Source organism: Cervus canadensis, chromosome 5 (assembly GCF_019320065.1).
Source record: "Cervus canadensis isolate Bull #8, Minnesota chromosome 5, ASM1932006v1, whole genome shotgun sequence".
Classification (NCBI taxonomy): Eukaryota; Metazoa; Chordata; class Mammalia; order Artiodactyla; family Cervidae; genus Cervus; species Cervus canadensis.
This window is the reverse complement of record NC_057390.1, coordinates 78,778,348-78,801,456: the sequence shown is the minus strand read 5'-3', so window position 1 is coordinate 78,801,456 and position 23,109 is coordinate 78,778,348. Positions and strand designations below refer to the sequence as shown.

The following is a 23,109-nucleotide window of genomic DNA, read 5'->3' as shown; positions in this document are numbered from 1 at the left end:
ATGGGAACGTTTTAGTCAGTTTTTTAGTTTAAAATCATGTTGTAGATTTTTTTAAAATATGAAACTACAAGTATCTGGGAAAAACTGTCATCCTTTCTAAAGCCTGCCTTTGCCTGTCCTTCCCAAATCAGTTCAGGGTTCACTCCTTTGAGATGCTGTCGCTAACATCATCTCCTCCCTTACGTGTTCCTTTTAAAGCTCACCTGTATCAAAGAACCCATCTCCCTGTGTTAAAATTGTCTGGTTACTTGTACATTTCCTCTGACTAAACAATGTGATCCTTCAGGGAAGAAAATGTGCTTTTTAAATCTCTGTACCCCTAGCCCTTAATACAATGTCTAGCACATTGTAGACAAACCAAAAATAGCTGCTAAATTACTCAACAACTCTGCTCAACATAAGGGTGTGGGGGAAGAACCTTTAAAAGTCCAATGAAATAGCATGTTCTCAACATGCCTCATGTCTTGAGAAATTTGTGGTCCAGAATGCGCCCAAAGGCTCTCTAGTGTCTTATTTATTTACCAGGGGCCCTAGTGTCTTACTCCTGTAAGATGGCCTCGAGAGACGAAATTCACAAGGACATTTTCAAGAACTTGAAACAGAAGCCTCAGGACCAGATGTATGTCATCCAGACAAGGCCAGTCGGGGGCGGTCAGAAGTCACGCAGGAAGAGGCAGCACGACATTAGACATTGGACATTAGGCAGTGAGGATTTTGAGTTTATTCATGGACAGCCACCCGGTGAAGTTGCTGGACATCTGGCCCCAGGCTGGGTACTGGTGACACAGACAAAATGAGATCAGGCCCCTGTCCCTGGGGACTCTAAACTCTAGCTGGAAAAACAGAGAGAAATGGCGTTGCAAGGAGGCAGGATCCTTCAAGTGCAGAAGGGTAAATGTGACCTGCTGATGAGGGCCTCCGAGGGGCACTCTGTCTGAACAGGAAGGGAAGGGCTAGGTGGGCAGAAAGGTTTGCTGAGGGATGCTATCTCTAAGGGGAGTCTCCTGGAGTTTGCTCAAACTCATGTCCGTTGAGTCTACGATGCCAGCCAACCATCTCATCCTCTGTCCCCCTCTTCTCCTGCCCTCAATCTTTCCCAGCACCAGAGTCTTTTTCAGTGAGTCAGCTCTTTGCATCAGGTGGCCAAAGCTTCCAAACATTTCTGCCCAAGACCCGCACACTGTGTGCATCAAATCTCAATATCAGAATATATGCATGGACATGTACGCATATATTAAAAGCCCAAGTTTCATGAAACAATACACCCCCTACTATGGTGAGGTACAATTTGGTATTCTCTGATACTAGTCTACTGACCAGCATTTTTTCCTGTTTGTTCTGTTTTAATGCCAATCCCAACACTGTAATTGCAGGATCCACTAATGGATTGTAACTCATAGTTTGTAAGCACCTGCTAATCTGCCCCAAGGATGACAGGATGACTTGGAGGGGCCAGCAAAGGTCGAGGCTGCCAATGAGGTATCAAATTATCTAAGTTAGGTTTAACTGACTTCAACAAAGAAGAAATCCCTGTATGTTCTTCTGACAGCATGATGTTACTTTCTCCGCTGACGCTGAATGTTATATATGTGTACTTTATATTGGTCTACTTTCCTTCCAAGATTATGAGATCCATCAGAGCAGGATCCATGTCTTATTAATTTTTTGAGTCTCAGTGCTTAGTCTAACATTTTAAGCACTGTTTTAAATTGTAAACACAGAATATTATGAAATAGTACCTTAAATGTTATCCAACAGAAAACGAAATTGACAAGTTTGGAAAATGTTTGCTTTAATATAGTTTACAAGCTATTCAAACATAAAAATAAGAATGCAGGTTTTGTCATAGTGAATCATATACTTTAAAAAATCAACAGTAGAATTTTGCTCCCCTGCTTTAACTGTCAATTGCTTATATAAAAAAATGAATCATGCAGGACACAGAAGCCACTTTATCTTTGCCTTTTCCTATGTGTAATAATGACAGTAATATTATCATTCTTCAGCAAAGTGTAAATGGCCCTATCTTTTGCACTGTTCACTTTCAGCAGTGACATAGCTAATACATCCCTGAGTTTTTCAACAACTTGAAGGTCACCTTTATCTTAACGAAGAGGGCCATGAAGAATGTTAGAAACGAGATGTTCCTGCAATCAGTAATGAAGGTTCCTGTCCACTGGGGCTGTGAAAGCATTCATTCACATTTTCCATTTAAAAATCTTTTCCTATCATATGCATGCATGGGATACACAACACAAACTGTTATTATTAAGAGCATTTTAAGTAGATCTGCTGAGTTTATGCCAAAACCAAGTATAAGTATGAACATCTAGATCTTATTCTAACTCTTAGAACTATTTTGGATCATTCAAAACCAAGCTGAACTGTTGCTGTTGCTGCTAAGTCACTTCAGTCGTGTCCGACTCTGAGCGACCCCATAGACAGCAGCCCACCAGGCTCCTCCGTCCCTGGGATTCTCCAGGCAAGAAAACTGGAGTGGGTTGCCATTTCCTTCTCCTGAACTGTTGCTAGATGTTTGAAATTGGGCTGAAAGGAATTCAAATGTCATTTTTAGACGTTCTAGGTGACAGTAAACAGAAAGAGGGATAAAGAAAAGCAGAAGGGGAACTGACTGGTACTGAGCACCTACTGACACCAAGATCTTTATTCTTGCTATTTTATTTAGTCTTCACAATGGTTATTCAAGGTGCATGTTGTCTCCCTCACGTCCACGCCATACCTTGTCTAGTAAATGCTGCCCATGCCGTGGGCATGGGGCTGACTCAGGGCCGCCTAGGGTTAGTCCTGATGGGGTCAGGCCATTCACGGTAACCTCACACCTCACCACAGTAGTTAGTCCAGGTGGTCGGGCCGACTGACTCCCAGAAGCTACAGGAATCTGTTCAGGGGTGAGGTAACCCCTGAGTGAGAGGCTCAGGTTTTCTTTTCTGCGCGCATGTGGAGCTTTCTCACCCTACCTGGTGTATATGGATTAGGAAGCGATGCTGCCTGTTTCCATCAGTCAGTATACTGAAGCAAAGAGCCTGAGGGTGAAGCTAACACCACAGACCACAGAGAAAAGAGACAGAAGCTGGCTTGTTGATGACCACTCACTGTTGAATCACCCAACCCCAAAGTCAGCCCCACCTCTGAGCTTTTGAGTTACATAAGCCAGGAAATTTTCTGCTCAGTTAAGCTAATTTAATTGGATTTTCACTTGTGTCTAAAAACATTCTAAAATTAATCTATATTTATATAGGAGTAATTATTATTCCCCATTATATAGAGGAGAAAACTCAGTCATTTCCCCAAGGTCGAGCTTGATGGGAACTCAGGAAAGTCTAACTATAAACCTGTCTCTCTATTCATCACCGTGCTGCCACTCAAAGAACTTCACAATGTGTCTAACATTCATCAGGATTTAATTCAATATGATGAGAGGCCACAGTATTAATGGAGGGACTTTTCCAGATTTTCCAGGGTCAGTGTTAATTTAAAAGTGTTTTACTCTGTTCTCTTCATGGAAATTTTTATCATTTGATAAGTGGCATCAATTCATCAGTCTTCCACACATATGGGTGGGATAAAAAACTCACTCATCAGATGACATATGCTGGGCAGGAAGCTGGTTATACTATGATTAAGGAACCTTGCTAGGTGATTCAGAGACCAAAAGGTTAAATAGCATCCTCAAAGGATGTTTATAGAAATGCATTATGAACGCAGAGATATAGCACACATGCCTGCACTACAGTCATTAGCACAAACTGAGTCAGTCTGGTGTCAATGCCTCTCTGGTCCATCTTCATCTTTCCCATAAAATACCACAATGGCCCTCACACTGGAGTTTCCCTGTGTCCAAGCTGGTGCCATCTATTCCTTTCTCTGATCACCACCAAGGTGATCTTTCTAAAGCAAGAATCAGAATGTCACTACCCAGCCTAAAATTTACGTTTAATTGGTCCATTCTCAGGATAGTCTAAAACCTTTAGCCAGGTGAGCATTCATTCATTACCAGGCTCTTTCTTCTCTCTGTAGCCTCATCAAGATACTTCTATTTATATCACATGTCTTGTAGTCAACTGAAGGCATTCGATTATTTCATGCCTGTACCAAACTGCCACATCTACCTGGAATGCCCCTCCTCTTTTCATTTTTCCCTGCATGACAAACACCCTCATTTATTAACACTGGGCTCAAATACCTCATCTACTACGAAGCCTTTCCTGGCTGGTCCCATCAACTAACTGTTAACCATTTTTACCTTACTGCTACCACATTACAAGTCATCGATCACATCAATTCTGAATCCTTCATTACTGTATTTGTTTACCGACTCCATCTATGAAGAGTTCCCCCCGACTGTAAAGTAGGCAGAAACAACCAGCATCCTGAGATGGCTGCAATTAGACAGGGATCTTCCTTTGGGTACCATTACTTGAAAAGCTTTTGGCACCAGCTGAGTGGAGAGGGTATGACTTTCCATTATAAATTCCTTTACTGCACAGGCAAGAGAAAGTATTCATAAAATGGCAATTAGAAGATAAATCTGCTTGTAAGTTTAAAAGGTACTTAATAAGTGAGAGAAGGGATCATAGGATGAACAAAGAATGGAGGAGGAGAGGGGGACCCACATCGGTGAAGATTTATGGTTGAACAACGAAAAATTCAGAACCCTGAAGTCGGCCAGGCAGAGAATAACATTTCAGTAGGGAGGTGATTTCTGGATTTTTCTCCTTTCTTTTTTTTCTAAATGTTAAAATACACTTTGGTATTTGCTGCACATTATTCTAAGATTGCTGATTTATTCTTCTGTCTTCCCCAAGACGTCCACCCCTGTGAATTTAGAGCCCACAAGCCTCCCAGGAAGGAGTGTGTACTCTTTCTTGTGCTTTATTCATGGAGAAGCCTGCAAGGGCTGCAGAAACACACAGCAGCTGAGTGCCCGCCAGACTCCTCCTCGGCAACAGAGGCATCATCATTTATGATTGGACGGCGAACACGGTCTTTCGGCCAATTTTCAATCTTACTAAATTATTACCATAGCCAATTTGAAATAATTTCCAAGCACAAACAGAGAATGAGTTTTCAGCTTGCCAGTCAAGCCAATAATCACGAGTACCCAAGATGGGCTTTTGCAGCCAAATTTCTCAGTTGAGGGAGGCCGTGGGAAGCAAGATTTGGGGAGCAGGCCTATCGACGAATCCTGACTTGGTCACGTCTAGCTCATGAGACACTGGAGCAGTCATTTAACATCCGTGAGCTTTAATTTTCTTATCTCTTAAAATGATGATAAAAGTATTTATTTCACAGAGGTGGCAGGACAATTCACAAAGTAACATTACAATAAATACCACCTTCCCTGTCTTATAGTATCTTGTTTGAGGGCTGGATGTGAAGAAGAAAACGGTTAATCCACATCCGTAGTTAGCCTAGATGACTATGAAAGACTTTCGGAAGAAAACATTAGTCCCTCTTACCATTACAGGGTGATGCTGACAGACAATCTAAGGGCCAATTCTCAGGCTTCTTCTTCTACAGGTCACAATACTCAGAGTGGATGCCAGGCCCACAATCCCTCCTTGAGGAAGCAGCCAAAGGGGCCTGTTAAAAATAGGCTGTCTGCTTGGCAACAAAACTCTTCTGAATCTGACCACAGCTATATACCTAGCACTGAGAACAATTTCTGATACACAGGAGGCACTGACGGTGTTTTTCCATTCTTGGATAACAAATAACCCAAATTTAGAAGCTTAAAACATTGATTATCTCACAGTTCCTATGATTCATGAATCTGGTATGGTTTAGCTAGGTGCCTCTCTGGATTAAGATCTCTCACGAGGCCAGAAATGAACCACTGGTCAGTTCTGTGGTTTCATCGGGCCGCTTGGTTGGGTGGCAGGAGGTACATGACCACATTTACCCCATGGTGACTGGTATCCTTGGTCTCCCCATCTGGGGCTCTTCATGACAGGGTGCATCGATTCCCCAAGAGTGCATGACCCAAGGAGGGGAGACGGCACCCAAGAAAGAAGCCACGGTCTTGTCATAACTTAATTTTGTAAATCCTGTCACTCTTGCTGTACATATTCTGCTTGTTAAAACTGAATTAAGTCAGTCCAGTCCACACTCAAAGGGAGGAGATCACACAAGGGATTAAACACTGGAAGGTAAGATCATTAAGGGTCATCACACAGACTGTCTTTCCCAGCCTATCATTGACTCAAAAAATATCTGGTCAATGAATGAACAAAGTAGCCAATGATGCCTACTTGAAGAGATCCTGTGCCAAATAGGAAAACCAGACCAACTTATAGGGAAATTTGTGGATTTTTCACTTTTCATAAATGGGAAAAGGGCAAGTGGGTAAATAATCAACTTTGGAAACGTAAAGACCACATAAGACTTTAAACAGGCCAGCCTTTCTTCTCCTTAGAGTCTTGTAACAGGTCATTTTTCATAGGACTGTCCATGTTTTTTTATTTGTAAGTAAATTATATTACATCATATCATGCTTCAAAAACTATTTTCTGTCCTTCGAGTATTCTACCTGCTCCCTTTATTCTGAGCCTTTGACAGTCACATGGGAAAAACAATTCTTTTTTAGATTTTCTCGTCTTTTGCTTATCTCCTAAGCTCCTGGCTTTTTGCATTTTTGTCAAGATAGGATTTGCTTATCAAACAAAACTCTCACCTTGGAAAATAGATGAAAATGGTGCCTTAAATGAAAAGGCATTTAAGAATAAAAATGGAAGGATAATGTTTACAACTGTAATAATACATACAATCTAGCTGAAGGTCAGATGAGAGCAATATACATTGCACATTTAAAAACCCTGAAATAATCACTACTATGTAGCATTAGTAACAAATATATGCCTGGAATATAGAAGGCATTCAATAAACATTTACTGATTATCTCTTCCTTTGAACACACAGCATTTATTAATATCCTTAATGACACTTCTTATATTATATTATAAATTCATTTGATATGCATTCATACATTTATCCCAATCAACTGTGAGCTTCTCAAGTGCAAGGAGCTTGGCAGTCTTTTTTTTTTTATCTGTTTACAGCACCTAGAACGATGGCACTGAAAATGTGCTCACATAAACAGTTCCTCAATGTATCTGGAATGAATAAAACTCACTCAGTTTGAAATCAAATGAGTCAAATGTTGACTGCATCAAAATCAAAGATAAATAGGCAAAATACTTACGAGATTATAGGAGAAAAAATTATGAGTTAATATTCAGTCACCCTGTAAAACTGAATAAATGTAATGCTTCACAGTCAAGTTTGCTAAGTCACTTCACTCGTGTCCGACTCTTTGCGACCCCATGGACTGTGGCCCACAAGGCTTCTCAGTCCACGGGATTCTTCAGACAGGAATACTGGAGTGGGTTGCCATTTCCTTCTCCAATAGTCAAGTTTAGTATGATTATAAAATAGCAACAACAAACACCATTACAATTTAGGGGGGGAAATGGACAACATATAAGTATGCCTGATATGTACAGCTGACTGATCTTCGACACAGGAACAATGGCAATACAACGGAGCAAAGACAGTCTTTTCAACAAATGGTGCTGGAACAACTGGACATCCACATGCCAAAAAAAGGAAGGAAAAAAAAATCAATATAAACCCAGACCTACATCTTTCACAAAAATTAACTACAAATGGACCTTATACTTAAGTGTAAAACACAAAACTAAAAACTTTTAAGAGATCACATAGGAGAAAATCTAGATGACCTGAGTAGGGATATGAGTTTTCAGATATAATACCAAAGACATAATCCATAAAAGAAATAGTTGATAACTAGACTTCACTAAAATTAAAAACTTTTGCTCTGAAAAATACAATGTTGAGAAAGTGAGAGACAAGCTACAGACGGGAAGAAAATATTTGCAAAAGACACATCTGATAAAGTACTGCTACATAAAATATACAAAGAACTCTTAAAACAACAATAAGGAAACTAGCCGGTTAAAAAATGGGCCAAGGACTTTAAAACACCAAAGAATATATACAGATGGCAAATAAACATGTAAGAAGATACTGGATATCATATATCCTCAGGGAAATGTAAATTAAAAGAGCAGTGAGATACCACTACACACAGATCAGAATGGCCAAAATCTAGAACTCTGACACCATCAAATGCTGGCTAGGATGTGGAGAAACAAGAACTCTCATTCATTGTTGGTGGGAATGCAAAATGGTACAGTCACTTTGGAAGACAGCTTGGAAGTTTCTTACAAAATTAAACACACTCTTACCATATTATTGTATGCTTTGGTATTTATCCAAAGGAGCTGAAAACGTATGTCCACATAAAAACCTACATGTTAATGTTTACATCAGCTCTAATCATAATTGCCAAAACTTAGGAATAACCACATGTCCTGCGGTAGGTAAATGGATAAATAAACGAGTATATCCACACAATGGGATATTATTCAGCATTTAAAATAAACTATCATGCAACGAAAAGACACAGAGAATCTCAAATGCGTATTATTAAGTGAAAGAAGCCAGTCTGAAAAGGCTATGTAGCATATGACTGTATGTAGCTATAGTCTATATAAAAGTATAAACTACACAACATTCTAAAAGAAGCAAAAATATGGACACAGTAAAAAGATCAATGGTTGCCAGGGGGTGCGGGGTTGCGGGGGAGTCATGAATAGGGAGAACACAGAGGATTTTCAGGGCAATGAAAACACTCTGATATTCTAATGTGGATAGATAATAATGTCACTATGCATCTGTCTGTACCTACAGAAAGTACTACACTAAGGTGAACCCTAAGGTAAACTATGGGCTTTGGGTGATGATGATGTGTCAAGTGTAGGTTTATCAATTGAAAAAAAATAACAAGTATCTCCTAGTGAGGGATCTTCAAAGTGGGGGAGAATATACATGTATAGGGGCAGGAACAATTAGGAAACCCCTGTACCCTCTTAATTTTGCTGTGAACCAAAACTACTCTAAAAAATAGTCTTAAAAAATATATGAGAAAGGAACTTTTCATTCAGAAAAGGATCTTCAGAAATAGTGTCTTCTGAGACAAATATGCATTTTACATGCATCCTTTCAATTTAAAAAAATTATGAAGATCAAAAGATCTTCATTTACTGCTGTAATGTATACACAAAGATCAACGTGGATACACACACACACACACACACACCAGTAATTGCAAAGACAGGCATGTAGTTTCTTTGGCTTTAAAGTTAGTACGTTTGATCTTAAATAAACTGAGATCCACTTACTTACATATTAGAAAGTATGTATGCATTATGGCACTACTTCAGTGTTGTTTTTTTTTTTTTTTTTCAATACTTTTTACCATTTTTCCATTTTGGTAATGAAAAAAAAAAACAACCTTAATGCTGATGTAGTGCCATAATGCATACATACTTTCTTATATGTAAGTAAGTGGATCTTAGTTTATTTAAGATCAAACATACTAACTTTAAAGCCAAAGAAACTAAATGGTATTGACCTAACAGAAGCAGAAGAAGAGGTGGCAAGAATACGCAGAAATTTTGTACAAAAAAGAGCTTCATGACCCAGATAACCACAATGGTATGATCACTCACCTAGAACCAGACATCCTGGAATGCGAAGTCAAGTGAGCCTTAGGAAGCATCTCTATGAACAAAACTAGAGGAAGTGATAGAATTCCAGTTGAGCTATTTCAAATCCTAAAAGATGATGCTGTGAAAATGCTGCACTCAATAAGTCAGCAACTTTGGAAAACTCAGCAGTGGCCTCAGGACTGGAAAAGGTCAGTTTTCATTCCAATCCCAAAGAAAGGCAATCCCAAAGAATGCTCAAACTACCACACAATTGCACTCATTCAGATCATGAACTCCTTATTGCCAAATTCAGACTTACTGAAGAAAGTAGGGAAAACCACTAGACCATTCAGGTATGACCTAAATCAAATCCCTTATGACTATACAGTGGAAGTGAGAAATAGATTTAAGGGACTAGATCTGATAGACAGCAGACTGATGAACTATGGACGGAGGTTCATGACATTGTACAGGAGACAGGGATCAAGACCATCCCCATGGAAAAGAAATGCAAAAAGGCAAAATGGTTGTCTAAGGAGGCCTTACAAATAGCTTTGAAAAGGAGAGAAGTGAAAAGCAAAGGAGAAAAGGAAAGATACACTCATTTGAATACAGAGTTCCAAAGAATAGCCAGGAGAGATAAGAAAGCCTTCCTCAGCGGTCAATGCAAACAAATAGAGGAAAACAACAGAATGTGGAAAAACTTAGAGATCTCTTCCAAGAAAATTAGAGATATGAAGGGAACATTTCAGGCAAAGATGGGTTCGATAAAGGACAGAAATGGTATGGACCTAACAGAAAGCAGAAGATTATTAAGAAGAGGTGGCAAGAATACACAGAAGAACTGTACGAAAAAAGATCTTCACGAGCCCAGATAAACATGATGTGTCATGATTCACCTAGACCAGACATCCTGGAATGTGAGTCAAGTGGCCTTAGAAAGCATCACTACGAACAAAGCTAGTGGAGGTGATGGAATGTGATGGAATTCCAGTTGAGCTATTTCAAATCCTGAAAGATGATGCTGTGAAAGTGCTGCACTCCATATGCCAGCAAATTTGGAAAACTCAGCAGTGGCCACAGGACTGGAAAAGGTCCATTTTCATTTCAATCCCTAAGAAAAGCAATCCCAAAGAATGCTCAAACTACCGCACAATTGCACTCATCTCACACGCTAGTAAAGTAATGCTCAAAGTTCTCCAAGCCAGGCTTCAGCAATACACGAACCGAGAACTTCCAGATGTTCAAGCTGGTTTTAGAAAAGGCAGAGGAACCAGAGATCAAATTTCCAATATCCGCTGGATCATTGAAAAAGCAAGAGAGTTCCAGAAAAACATCTATTTCTGCTTTATTGACTATGCCAAAGCCTTCAACTGTGTGGATCACAATAAACTGTGGAAAATTCTAAAAAAGAGATGGGAATACCAGACCACCTGACCTGCCTCTTGAGAAACCTGTATGCAGGTCAGGAAGCAACAGTTAGAACTGGATATGGAACAACAGACTGGTTCCAAATAGGAAAAGGAGTACGTCAAGGCTGTATACTGTCACCCTGCTTATTTAACTTATATGCAGAATACATCATGAGAAATGCTGGGCTGGAAGAAGCACAAGCTGGAATCTAGATTGCTGGGAGTAATATCAATAACCTCACATGTGCAGATGACACCACCCTTATGGCAGAGAGTGAAGAGGAACTAAAAAGCCTCTTGATGAAAGTTAAAGAGGAGAGTGAAAAAGTTGGCTTAAAGCTTAACATTCAGAAAACTAAGACATGGCATCTGGTCCCATCCCCTCATGAGAAATAGATGGGGAGACAGTGGAAACAGTGTCAGACTTTATATTTTGGGGCTCTAGAATCACTGCGGATGGTGACTACAGCCATGAATTAAAAGACACTTACTCCTTGGAAGGAAAGTTATGACCAACCTAGACAGCATGTTAAAAAGCAGAGACATTACGTTGCCAACAAGGGTCTGTCTGGTCAAAGCTGTGGTTTTTCCAGTAGTCATGTATGGATGGGAGAGTTGGACCATAAAGTAAGTTGAGCACTGAAAAATTGATGCTTTTGAACTGTGGTGTTGGAGAAGACTCTTGAGAGTCCCTTGGACTGCAAGGAGATCCAACCAGTCCATCCTAAAGGAGATCAGTGCTGGGTGTTCATTGGAAGGACTAATGCTGAAGCTGAAACTCCAGTACTTTGGCCACTTCATGAGAAGAGTTGACTCACTGGAAAAGACCCTTATGCTGGGAGGGATTGGGGGCAGGAGGAGAAGGGGACGACAGAGGATGAGATGGCTGGATGGCATCATCGATTCGATGGGCATGAGTTTGAGTAAACTCTGGGAGTTGGTGATGGACAGGGAGGCCTGGCGTGCTGCGATTCATGGGGTCGCAAGGAGTTGGACATGACTGAGTGACTGAAGTGTCTAAAACCTTATTACATATAAAAGTAGAGGTGGGTAGAATCACGGTCCCCAAAGAGGTACATCCTAATCCTCGGATCTATGAACATGCTACAGGAACGACAAAGGGACTTTGCTGATGTGATTAATGGTCCAGTCCCTGCGATGGGGAGATTATCCAGGGCCGTCCACACAGGCTCCCATCTTGTCACGTGAGTCCTTGAAAGTGAGACCCTTTCCTGGCTTTGGTTGGAGAGAAGTATGTGAAGACAGAGAATCAGAAAGAGGCAGTGTTGTTGGCTTTGAAGATGGAGGAGAAGGGCCATGAGCCAAAGAAGGGAGATTCACTTCCTTCACTCACCACTGTATTCTCCCCTGGAACCTCTGGACAACAATGGAGCCCTTCCTAAACCTGGATTTCAGCCCAGAGAGACTCCTGCCCAACCTCTCACCTACAGAATTTAAGACAATTAATGATATTATTTAAGCCATCCGGGGGTGTGTTAATCAGTTACAGCAGCACTAGAAAAAGTAATACATAGAAGCGATTTTTTTTTTTTTTTACTTTTTTCCTTTCTTCTCCATTTTTTTTTTTTTTTTAGAGGAACACACATATAAATTGTGTCAAGAAGGTGATTATAACTGAAACACATAAAATCCAGGCTATTTGAGGAATGAAGAAGAAATGGGGGATGAAAATCTTGGGGGATATATGGTATTTTTATTCCATTTCTCAAAGAGCAAGGAAGGAAGTGGTTCTATTTCTGATTACAAAAAAGAGACCAGATAAGGGGCAGATGTGGACTCCATATAAGAAATAACATCAACGGGATCCAATCTGCTTCAGAAAATAGTGGGTGCCTCCCTGAGGAAGAAAGATTATTATTTGCTGAAGACCTCTAACACTGAACAGATAAGACTAGGACTAGAATTCTGACTCAGCTACTAACTTGCTTCTGACCTTGAACAAATTACTTAACCTCTAACCTTCAGTGTGCTCATTTCAAACCGAGATGTAATATCAACCTTGCAGGGCCATTGTGATGATAACTAGAGAGAAGGTCAAGTGGAGAGCCAGCTTCTGGTACATAATAAGTGAACAATAAATGGGAGCTATTACCACTGTTATTACACAGCACGTGCAGTGATCTCCGTAGATGACAGATAACTCCTAAGGTCTTACAACTTATTGTTAGCTTGACCCTCATTTAGTATGTGTGGCAGGAACCATTTTCCTGTCCTTTGCACAGTTAGTACCCAGGCCTGCAGAGGAGGACGTTCCCTGATGGGTCCTGAGATGGAAAGTACTGCTCTTCTCTTCGCCTTTCACTTCCCGGGGAGGAGGAGGGACAGCTGATGACACTAGGGGGAAGACACTGACGATGGGTGGCTAGTCCTTTCCCTTTCTTTCTGAGATGTGCCTGTGACTTTTCTTCTGCTCTTGTCCTCCCGTGGGAGTGACCAACATTTGTGGGATAAGTGCCAACTTAGGTTCAAGTGAGGCATTATGTCTCCAATACATTCATGTGACTACTGAACATTTGAAATGTGACTCGTCTTTATTAACAAGTAAGTCCACAACAGATGGTAAAGAGCATGCAAAATTAAAAAACAAAAATGTGAAAATATCTCACTCATATTTTTATGGGCTTCCCTGGTAGCTTGGATGGTAAAGAATCTGCCTGCAATGCAGGAGACCTGGGTTGAAATGGTAACATTTAGGACAATTTCACCTATTTTGTGTCACCCTTTTTGAATGTGACTACCAGAACTTCTCAAATTCTACAGGTGGTTCACATCACCATTCTAATGGGCAGCACTAACCGAGGCCACCACTCAGGGTCCCACGGGTGGGAATCAAGGTGGGAGGCAGCACTCTTGAGGACACACTCATGCTCTCCAAATAAAATATCCTTGTGTTTGGCAGGGATGTCTGAAGATCTGGGCAGGGAGCAAGTAAGAGGAAGGCTGACTGTACAAAATCAACCATGCTTGCCACTCCAACCCTCCCAAAAATAAAGTAACTGATCTTCATTTGGTTGATCCCTCTGACTCTTAACTGACTGTAACTTTGGAAGATGAGACACTATTTACTGTTCTTTCCCCATCAAGCCCCAAAGATATGATGGAAATCCTTCAATTCAGTCAAGCACAAAGCAAAGGTAGCAGCCTTCTCAAGGTCCTTAGGGGCACAGGGTTCAAAACCATATATGCTGATTTCAGTTGAGAGATCTATTGAGGGTGATTTTCAGCAGAAACAAACATGGGCATGAGTGGCAAAGCTCCCTAGACAAAGGACTCTGAGACAAGTGGGATTTCATAGGAAAAAATGCAGCCACAGTAGCCACTGGGACACAACTGAGAGGAACACAGAGTTTAAATGGAGAAATGGAAATTAGGTAGGCAGAGCGACTGCAGACAGAGACATGTAAAATAAATCAGCCTCAGAGAGGAGACAACCTGGATATTTTTTCTTTCCTCCATGGGGAACACACATCATACTTAACCTCTTGATGGGAGACCTACCCAACCAACCTCTGGATAAGCAGTCTGACCTGATACACTGGTAAGTTAAACCCCGTAGGGGATTTTCTCTGTTGACTCCTCTTTGCTCTCACCAACACCGCCCCCCACCCACCACTGCCGGCCTCTTCCATGCTCTCCAGCCTTCTAGGAATGTGTGTCTGGATTGAACTCGGAACAGGATTTTGCTTGGCTCTTTCAGAACTGGTGATTTGCTTTTGAGTTTTCTAAATTACAAGGTGATGGAGTTGAGGTTGATACTGTTTTAATTTTTTTCTCTTTTTCTTTTTGGGTTTTTAAAATGAGATGCATGGAAAACTTGGGGCAGGATTAATTTAACTTCAGATTTGCTGAAGAAGCTACTCCTAGAGTGAAAGAAGGTGTATTCTGCTGAAGGAACCTGATTTATCACCCAGATACCTAACGCAGCCCTCTCTGTAAGACTAGCAGAAACCAGGAAAACCATCTCTGAACTTTACTTTTGTTGAACTTACGAATTTTGGATTTTGATGGAATTGAACTTTAATTAAAAGGGCAAGTGGATTTGATTTTAAGGATGTCAATTTCTCCTTGGGAATTTAATCACGGGAATTTAAATTTGGGCCATTTTAAAGTTGCTGACCTGTAACACTTGGCCTATTTCTACTCTCATTTAAGCTCGTGGCTTAACTTAAAACTTGTGATGAGTTTTAATCCTCAGTTCAAGTGGGCAAAACTCTTGAGATGGGAAGCAGAACACAGAGTGAATTTTTAGCCTCGTCCACAGGAAGGAGAAAGAGGGTCTCTTCTGACCTAGGCTGGAGTTTTCTACAACAGGTTGCACTGCCACGACTGGTCCCAGGAGGATGTGCCATGCAACTCACAGGGACGAGAGGAGTGGCCCCAGGGAGTGGGCATGGCGGCGTGCATAACAGCACCAGGTCCCTACGGACTCTGGACTCCTTTCTCCCCTCACTGCAAGAGGTTTCATTATCAAGCCGAATTAATTAAGCAAGCCAAAAGCCGCCTGTCCTCTCCTCATCTTTCCACTATCAGGAGAAAACTTCCACTCCAACCAACAGGCAGAAACTATAGGAAGTGCACCTGTGCATACCTCTCCCCCCCGACTCCTCCCCAGTGGAGGAGAGCAGGCTTCAGAGCCACACGCTAATGTCCCAACCCCAGTCTGCCCTGCCTGTCAGCGCACACCCATCCTCAGCTTCCTTCTAGAATGACTTTCTGCAGGCCTTCTTAACCAGCCAAGTTTCAAACAAGTGTGAACTTTCGTGAAAGACAGACTATTGAGCTGCAGATCCAGGCCATGTTCCCCAATTCCAGCTCTTCCAACAGTATTTATTTATTGTTGATATTCATTTTCACCCTCCTGAATTCTAAAAGGGGGTGTGAGTAAAGAAGGAGTAGAGCCATGATTAATCTTCACCCTCAAATTCTACTGTATCCAAGTCCTGGAAAAATCAATCACCTCTTCTCTAAAGCAAAATCCTGGCCTGGGAATGAAACTGAGGAAGAGGTGAATGTATGCCTCTCCTAAAGAACTCTCTGCTAAGCTTGATTAATATTAAAAAATGCATATGTTCGCTAAAAAAAATTATAAAAGCTAAATTTGTAGAAGGAAAAGATATATTGCAAGCTCAAAAATTCATAGAGTGATATCATGATATTACCATGCACACATTCCATTTACATTTTCAAGTTCTTTCTGACACCTCTACATTTGGAAAGCTGATTAGGAATTACACTATTTTGAGGAACTGAACTCTAAGACAATCCTTTAGGCACTGACCAGAGATATCCTCATTATTTTTTGTGTTACACATAGTTAGGAAGTTGAAATGCTCTTTCATGTGAGCACCAGGATGGCTGTGGTTTTGAAAAGAATAACTTATAACTGGTTCTCAAAGTGTGGGCAACAAACCACACGGGTCCATGACTCTTTCAAGAGATTCACAAGGTCAAAATTATTTTGACAATGACATGAAAACATTATTTACCTTTTATCACTGTGTTGACACTTACATGATGGTAAAAAAGCAATGGTGGGTAAAACTGTGGGAACTTAGCACAACCAAGGGAGTGGCACCAAGCTGTCCTAAGAGCCACTGTGCTCTCCACTGGTATTTTCACTTGAGAATGTTTTTGATGAAGGAGTAAAAATAATTCATTAAATCTCAACCACTGAGTGCATTATCTCCGAAGAACTGAGAGATACACGTAAAATGCCTCACTGTGTACTGAAATATAATAAAGAAAAAGTGTTTGAATGACTCTCTGAGTCATGAAGAGGTGAAGTAGCTGCTTTGGCATACATTACCATTTGTGCTTGAAAGAACAACTTAATAGACAAATTATGGCTATTCAGACTTGAATATTTGGCAAACATTTTCTCCCACGTGAACAAAGTGAGCCTGTCACTTCAAGGAAAATAACTCACAGTATTTGTTGCCAATGACACAACTTAAGCTTTCAAGCAAAAATTGGAATTTTTGAAAACTTGTACCCACAACTGTGAGCTTGACAGCTTCCCAATGCTTGAAGACTCACTGGATGAGACGAGTGTTCAGAACAATCCATGTGATTTTGCTGATGATGTATAAGGCTCTGTATCAACATTTGGATGATTTGCATAACTCAGTGAGCCAATTTTCCAAATGCTTAATTCATTATATTCCAAATCATACACGGGTAAAAGAGCCATTCAAAGTGCGATCTAGAACAACAGTTTTAGTATAATGGAGCATAGAGATATCAAGGATAGGGTTTCTGATTCTATACTACAACTAGCCTGTAAGAATCTATCATTTGTTGAGAGTTTTAGTGTGGCAAGAACACTCAAAATTACACCACAGGCCATTAAAGCACACCTCCCTTTTCTAACCTTGTATCTGTGTAAGGCTGAAAACTTCATCTTCTTCAACCCAATCGACAAAAACTGAACACAGACACAAACATGAGAACCTGGCTGTGTTCTATTAATATTAAGCCAGACATGTAACCGTAAAATGATGTTACGCTTTCATTTTTCTTTTTTTTGTGAAATAACTATCTTTCTATTTTCTATTAAGAGGTGCTATTACCATCAACCTATAAATGGGTCTATTATTGGTAGTCTTAAGTGAACTAAACATATATTTTGAAAATATGTTGGTTTTAATTTCTAATGTTGATAAATGTCAACAGATATTACATAAACAAAGGTTGTTTAGGGTCCTCAATAATTGCTAAGAATAATAAGGCATACACAAAAGATGTAAAAACTGTCCATCTACGATAATAACTATTTGAAAAACCACTTGAAGGAGTATCTGTTTTTATACCACACTAGATACCTGGAGCTTTGGAGATAAAAGGCAACATCCTTGCCCTCAATGAATTTCTAATTTCATAGGGAGAGTAATTCTCAATTACTATAATTTTACTGTAAAGAAAAAAACCCTTAATTTTAAGTTTCTTACAGGCATGTCTTTTATGTCTTGATGTCTCCAATGGCAACTAATAGATATACAGCACACAATAATGCCTAAATACTCAATAAATCTGTATAGCATGCATTTGATTGATGCATCAGAAAGTCATGTATCATGCCATGCAATTAGGAAATATGCATTACCTACACATTTTTACATAGATTTCTGACACCAATTGTTCATTATGGTGAAAAATGCACTCCCATTCTTAGTTAACAGACGGCATTAGCACCAGAAAGATCCTGAAGTTATAGCTAACAATGCAGCCTTTTGCTTGTTACTTCTGAAGTAAAATTTATTTTTAGATCATATCATGGTTTTTAAGATAAATCTATTTTTCCAGATTTTTACAGCAAGTAGTCTAGACAACAGGATAAGGGAGGAAATAGCAGCTTAGTTCAAGAATCTAAAGTCTTATGAACAAGAGATGCCCTCATGCTGTTTCCACAGCTTCAGAAGGCAGAACCAGAAAGTGGGCAACATAAGAAGAGAAAGAAAGATTCCTTATGTGTATATGTGCGTGTGTGTAAATAAATACAGAAGCAGAGGTAGTGGCTTAATTAACAATAGAAATGATGCTCAAGGTCAGAGGTCAGACTAAAGAGGTTCTCAAGAATTTTTCTGCTCTCACCCAAAGGAGATACATTTCCCAAATGAACAAAAGGTAGAGGCTGAAACCCAGGGTGCACACGAGTGGGGAGAGGGTGGTAAACGCCTACCCAATCCAGTTTGAGAAGCATTGGGCAGGGCACCAGAAGGCGCTTCTAATTCTGTTACTTCCGAGCTTTTAAAAGAAGGATTCGGGCAAACTCCTGAGAAGCACTGCCTAAATAGGAGGAGTATTTTCCGCATCCTTATTTTTGGATGTAGCTCTACCAGCAACCAAGAGTGAGCACTGAGCACAGAACACAAAGGCCGGGATTGCAAGTGCCCCCTTCTGTAATCACGTCATGTCTGAACCAAGCAAATGGTGTTCTGACCTGCTTTTCAGCTTTGCTGACCATTTTCCTGGATTTCTATCCCACTAACTCGTTCTCTGGCCCTTCTATAAAAATGTTTCTAATTACTGATTTGGAAAAATAATAGGAGAGCAAGCCTAACCTGACTCAACTGGAAAGCGGTGATTGAGAACTAGAGCCAAAGCACTTGAAACGTTTGTATTCTTTTCCCTTCTGCATATTCATCACCTCGAATGTCATGCAAATTCAATCTTAGCCTACATGACATAATGTTGTTTTGTGAATATTTTCCCCAGAATGTCTATGAATTCTGCTAGCGCAAGCGACTATTATTATGAAGGCAAAGTGCCTTAGCAGGCTTATTTCATAACAGAATGGGTATGAAATTCAGGCTTTGGGGATATTCCTCTATGAATTCCAGTATCTGAATACTTGTTAGGCCCTCTAGCAGGAGTTCACCAGTTCTTTCCAAAAGTTTGGCTCTGAATTAAATGTGGGTACACATTTGAAAACTGCACACTATATATGAGTAACATACACTTATTTTACATTTTTTACATCATGTACAAGCTGTGGTAACATCTGGTGTTTTGCAAACTTGGCCACATCCAGCCGCATTTCCTTTTCCAAATGTGTCCTCTGACATGTGAGGGTTGTATTTCAACATGAATTTTATACCCTCTCTCTCTAGGACAGCATTGCGTGATTTCAAAGATGCACCGCACCTAAACTTTGTATTTGCCCTCTCTGAATGGAAAACTTAAAGCCTGCCAATTAATAAACCAAGGACAGACATAAATCTAAAGATAGCAAATTAATGTGGCTGTCTTACTTTTCTATAGCTTGACTTAGTAGGAAACCACCTCTTGACACATTCTACAGTAAAATATCTTGCTGAGAATTACACCATCTGGGCTAAGAGAAAACACCACCACAATTAACTGACTTGATCCCAACTGGGTCAGCTATGCATCTTTTCCTTGGAAGAAGTGCACATATGCCCACAGACAACTGGGTCATACATTTTCTCGTGGTTGGAGGGTATCTTAAAGATACACAATTAAGAAACTAAGGCGATGAGAATGTGCTGTAACTTAAAATCGTCTGAATTAAAACATAAATAACAATCTGAGTAGACTCTGCATCTAACTCCTAGGTTTGCTTAACCACGAGCAAATAACCGCTGTTGGAAAGTCTAGGCTGTTTGTCCATCCCCACACACGTGCTCACAATTAGAACATGGCCTTGGCTGGCTATGCTAGGCTTTGTCTCTGCCCTTAGACAAAATACATAAAACCTTCTTCAGCCTGGACCACTCCATCTTCCTGGCCAGTCTATTCGCTTGTCGAGCTCCTTCGGCTGGTTCACAGGTCCCACCCAGCTCTGGAGCCATTTCCTTGGATTTCAACATCCCTCTTGGCTCAGCCCTTTCCCTCCAAAACACACTTCCAGCATTGCTAGCACTTAATTGGACTCCAACTTCTTCTCACTCTTGGAGATTTATCCACTGTTTGCTGGACTCTCGTCTTTTCCCAGGCATTGAGAGGCTCTGGCCCGGCCTTCCTCATTTAGACTCAGCCCTGCTCTGGAAAAATCCATCCCATGACAGGCTGCTCCGCTTGGACTGAAAATGCCTGGGGCTGTCTGGCCCTACTTTTCTCCCACAGTTGCAACAAAGGTCCCTTGACTCTAGCTGTTTGTTCTACTTCTTAGAAATAATACACTTCAGCACCTAAGAGCAAAGACCTTGGAACAAGCCTCCCTGAGTTCAAATCATAGCTTCTCTATTACCAAATTAACCTTGTTGAACCTCAATTTCATTTCCTCACCTATTCAAATCAGGGTAATGCTATTATCTATTCATAAATTCCAATTACAGCCTCTGCCTTAAGGAGGCAGAAGTCTAACAGAGATTCCTGAGGCTAAACCAAGGAGCTGAGAAGTGGCAGGTCCAAAGTTCAAAGCCTTGTAACTCTACATGTGTGCTCTTTTCAGATATATCATGCTAAATCCTTTTATAGACATCCTTGCTTTTTTCTTAACAACAACAAAAGTGATTATCTCCTTTTTACCACACTGGTTATAAAATTTCAAACCAAGTTATTAACTGAATTAATTGAGTTATAATAAGGAAATGGAGTCCCTAGTTACCCACAACTATTAATCTTACAAGGTAGCTAAAACTAGCATTTCTAGTAGATGTTTGAACCTTCACCTGTGCCAATCTCCAAATGAATGACTTGGATTCTTAGACTCTACACTCAGTTTTCAGGATAACATGAACTACAGTAAAAATACACGGGGTAGGGTCCTGGGCAGACTGGGCAACTTGGTAAAAAGAGAAGGTAGAAAGAGAAGGTAGCAGCAGAGATAGGAGAGAGAAAGTGAAAAGAAGTCCCAAAGATGATGCTGTTTAGATCTGAGACCAGCAGTCAGATTTTCTAGGAGAGACAATACCCCATGTCCAAGCAATGAAAAATCCACATTTGTGGTAAGTAGGGGAGTCTGGGTGAGGCGGGCAAGAAGGGGAGGGGAAGGACCTATACCGTCTATTTATGTGAAAGTCTACATTGTTGAAGGACCGACAGCAGGGCTTAGAATCCAGTTAAAGTGGTCACCGAGACACAGAGTGGACATTGGAAAATGCGACACAGACTCTGGTTAATTCTACCACTCAGTCACGTCCTAAGTATTCTTCATGTGAAAATTTTTTAAGATCTTGATTTTCAGTGCAGCAAGTTGTTAGCCTGGCTCTGAAAGCAGGGAACATGGGCTTGGCACTGGAGGTTCTTCCCACTTGTCAGTTGGAAAGAAGAGCCTGGAGTATTTACTATAAAATAACATGTTATGAGAACAACTACAACATGCACAAAATGGATGTGCAAATTACAACCGTCAGGCCTGATTTAGACTCTACCTGTACAACTGTGATAGAGGAAAACGGCCTCCCAGTGAACATACGTCATGCTCAGCACAGAACGAAACCACCAGCCATGTAAGTATTCCTCATGTCAAGAAAGGAAACAAAAGCAAGTTGACAGACCGGAAGGGCAATTTTCATTTCTTCTAAGATGGCCAGTCTACGTGAAGCTATCTTTTTGGTTACCTTGGTCACAGCTTTTGGAGAAAAGGTCACTGCGTCCACCACAGCGGTGAGGTCACCTGGGAGGAGGCGATCGAAGTACTTCATGCAGACATCATAGGCATGCAGCCACTCTGGGGGGGACGCCGGGACTTGTTTAACGAGGTGAGGGTCTCCAGTCCAGAACAGCTTCTGTAACCAGATGGTGTATAGAGAGCTTGGGGAAAGCATGCAGCCATCCTTTCCAGGGATTTTGGGAACAAGTTTGGAAATGGATAAGATATTCTGACTTGAAAGGATTGGCTCCAACGCCTCAAGAGGATTCATGTTTTCATCAGTCAGCTTTTTGTAATCAAGACCTATTGGAAAGGCAAGAAAAAGAGAGAGTAGTTTATTCCAACATAAACACACAGGAACTTTCAAACCCACACAGGGCCTCTCTGCATGGCTGAATGAAGAGATTCAGTTCTAACAGACAGCTTCGTTTGTCACTGAGATGAAACTGAAAATCTGAGTTCCAATCCCTGCTTGCAGCTTGGCCAACTGTGCAGCCCTATATGCAAAACAGAAAAAGAGACACAGAAATACAGAACAGACTTTTGAACTTTGTGGGAGAATGTGAGGGTGGGATATTTCAAAAGAACAGCATGTATACTATCTATGGTGAAACAGATCACCAGCCCAGGTGGGATGCATGAGACAAGTGCTCCGGCCTGGTGCACTGGGAAGACCCAGAGGAATCGGGTGGAGAGGGAGGTGGGAGGGGGGATCGGGATTGGGAATACATGTTAATCCATGGCTGATTCATATCAATGTATGACAAAACCCACTGGAAAAAAAAAAAAAAGAAAAAAAAAAACAACTGTGCAGCCCTGAACAGGTCACTCTGTGAGTCCTAGCATCCTCATGTGTACCCTGGACTTGGCAACATCTCCTCAGTTCCTCAGTGCCCCATAGCACCTACATCCTCTCTAACAGTGCTCTCACCAAACTGCACCATGTTCATCTGTCATCCATCTGACATCTCATCAACTACCTAAAGGCAGGCATTGAACCTCCTTTTTCTGTGTCTGGTCCATGGTT

The 23,109-nt window shown here is 40.8% G+C and overlaps 1 protein-coding gene across 1 annotated transcript in view; it reads right to left on the bottom strand.

Moving 5' to 3' along the window:
- The window catches only part of NBAS (NBAS subunit of NRZ tethering complex), a 308,614-nt gene that overhangs the window by 67,423 nt on the left and 218,082 nt on the right, over positions 1–23,109 (bottom strand). Inside the window, exon 44 of the mRNA XM_043469328.1 lies at positions 22,051–22,385. Within this exon, the coding sequence (XP_043325263.1) occupies positions 22,051–22,385 (335 nt within the window). The remainder of the gene's footprint in view (positions 1–22,050; positions 22,386–23,109) is intronic.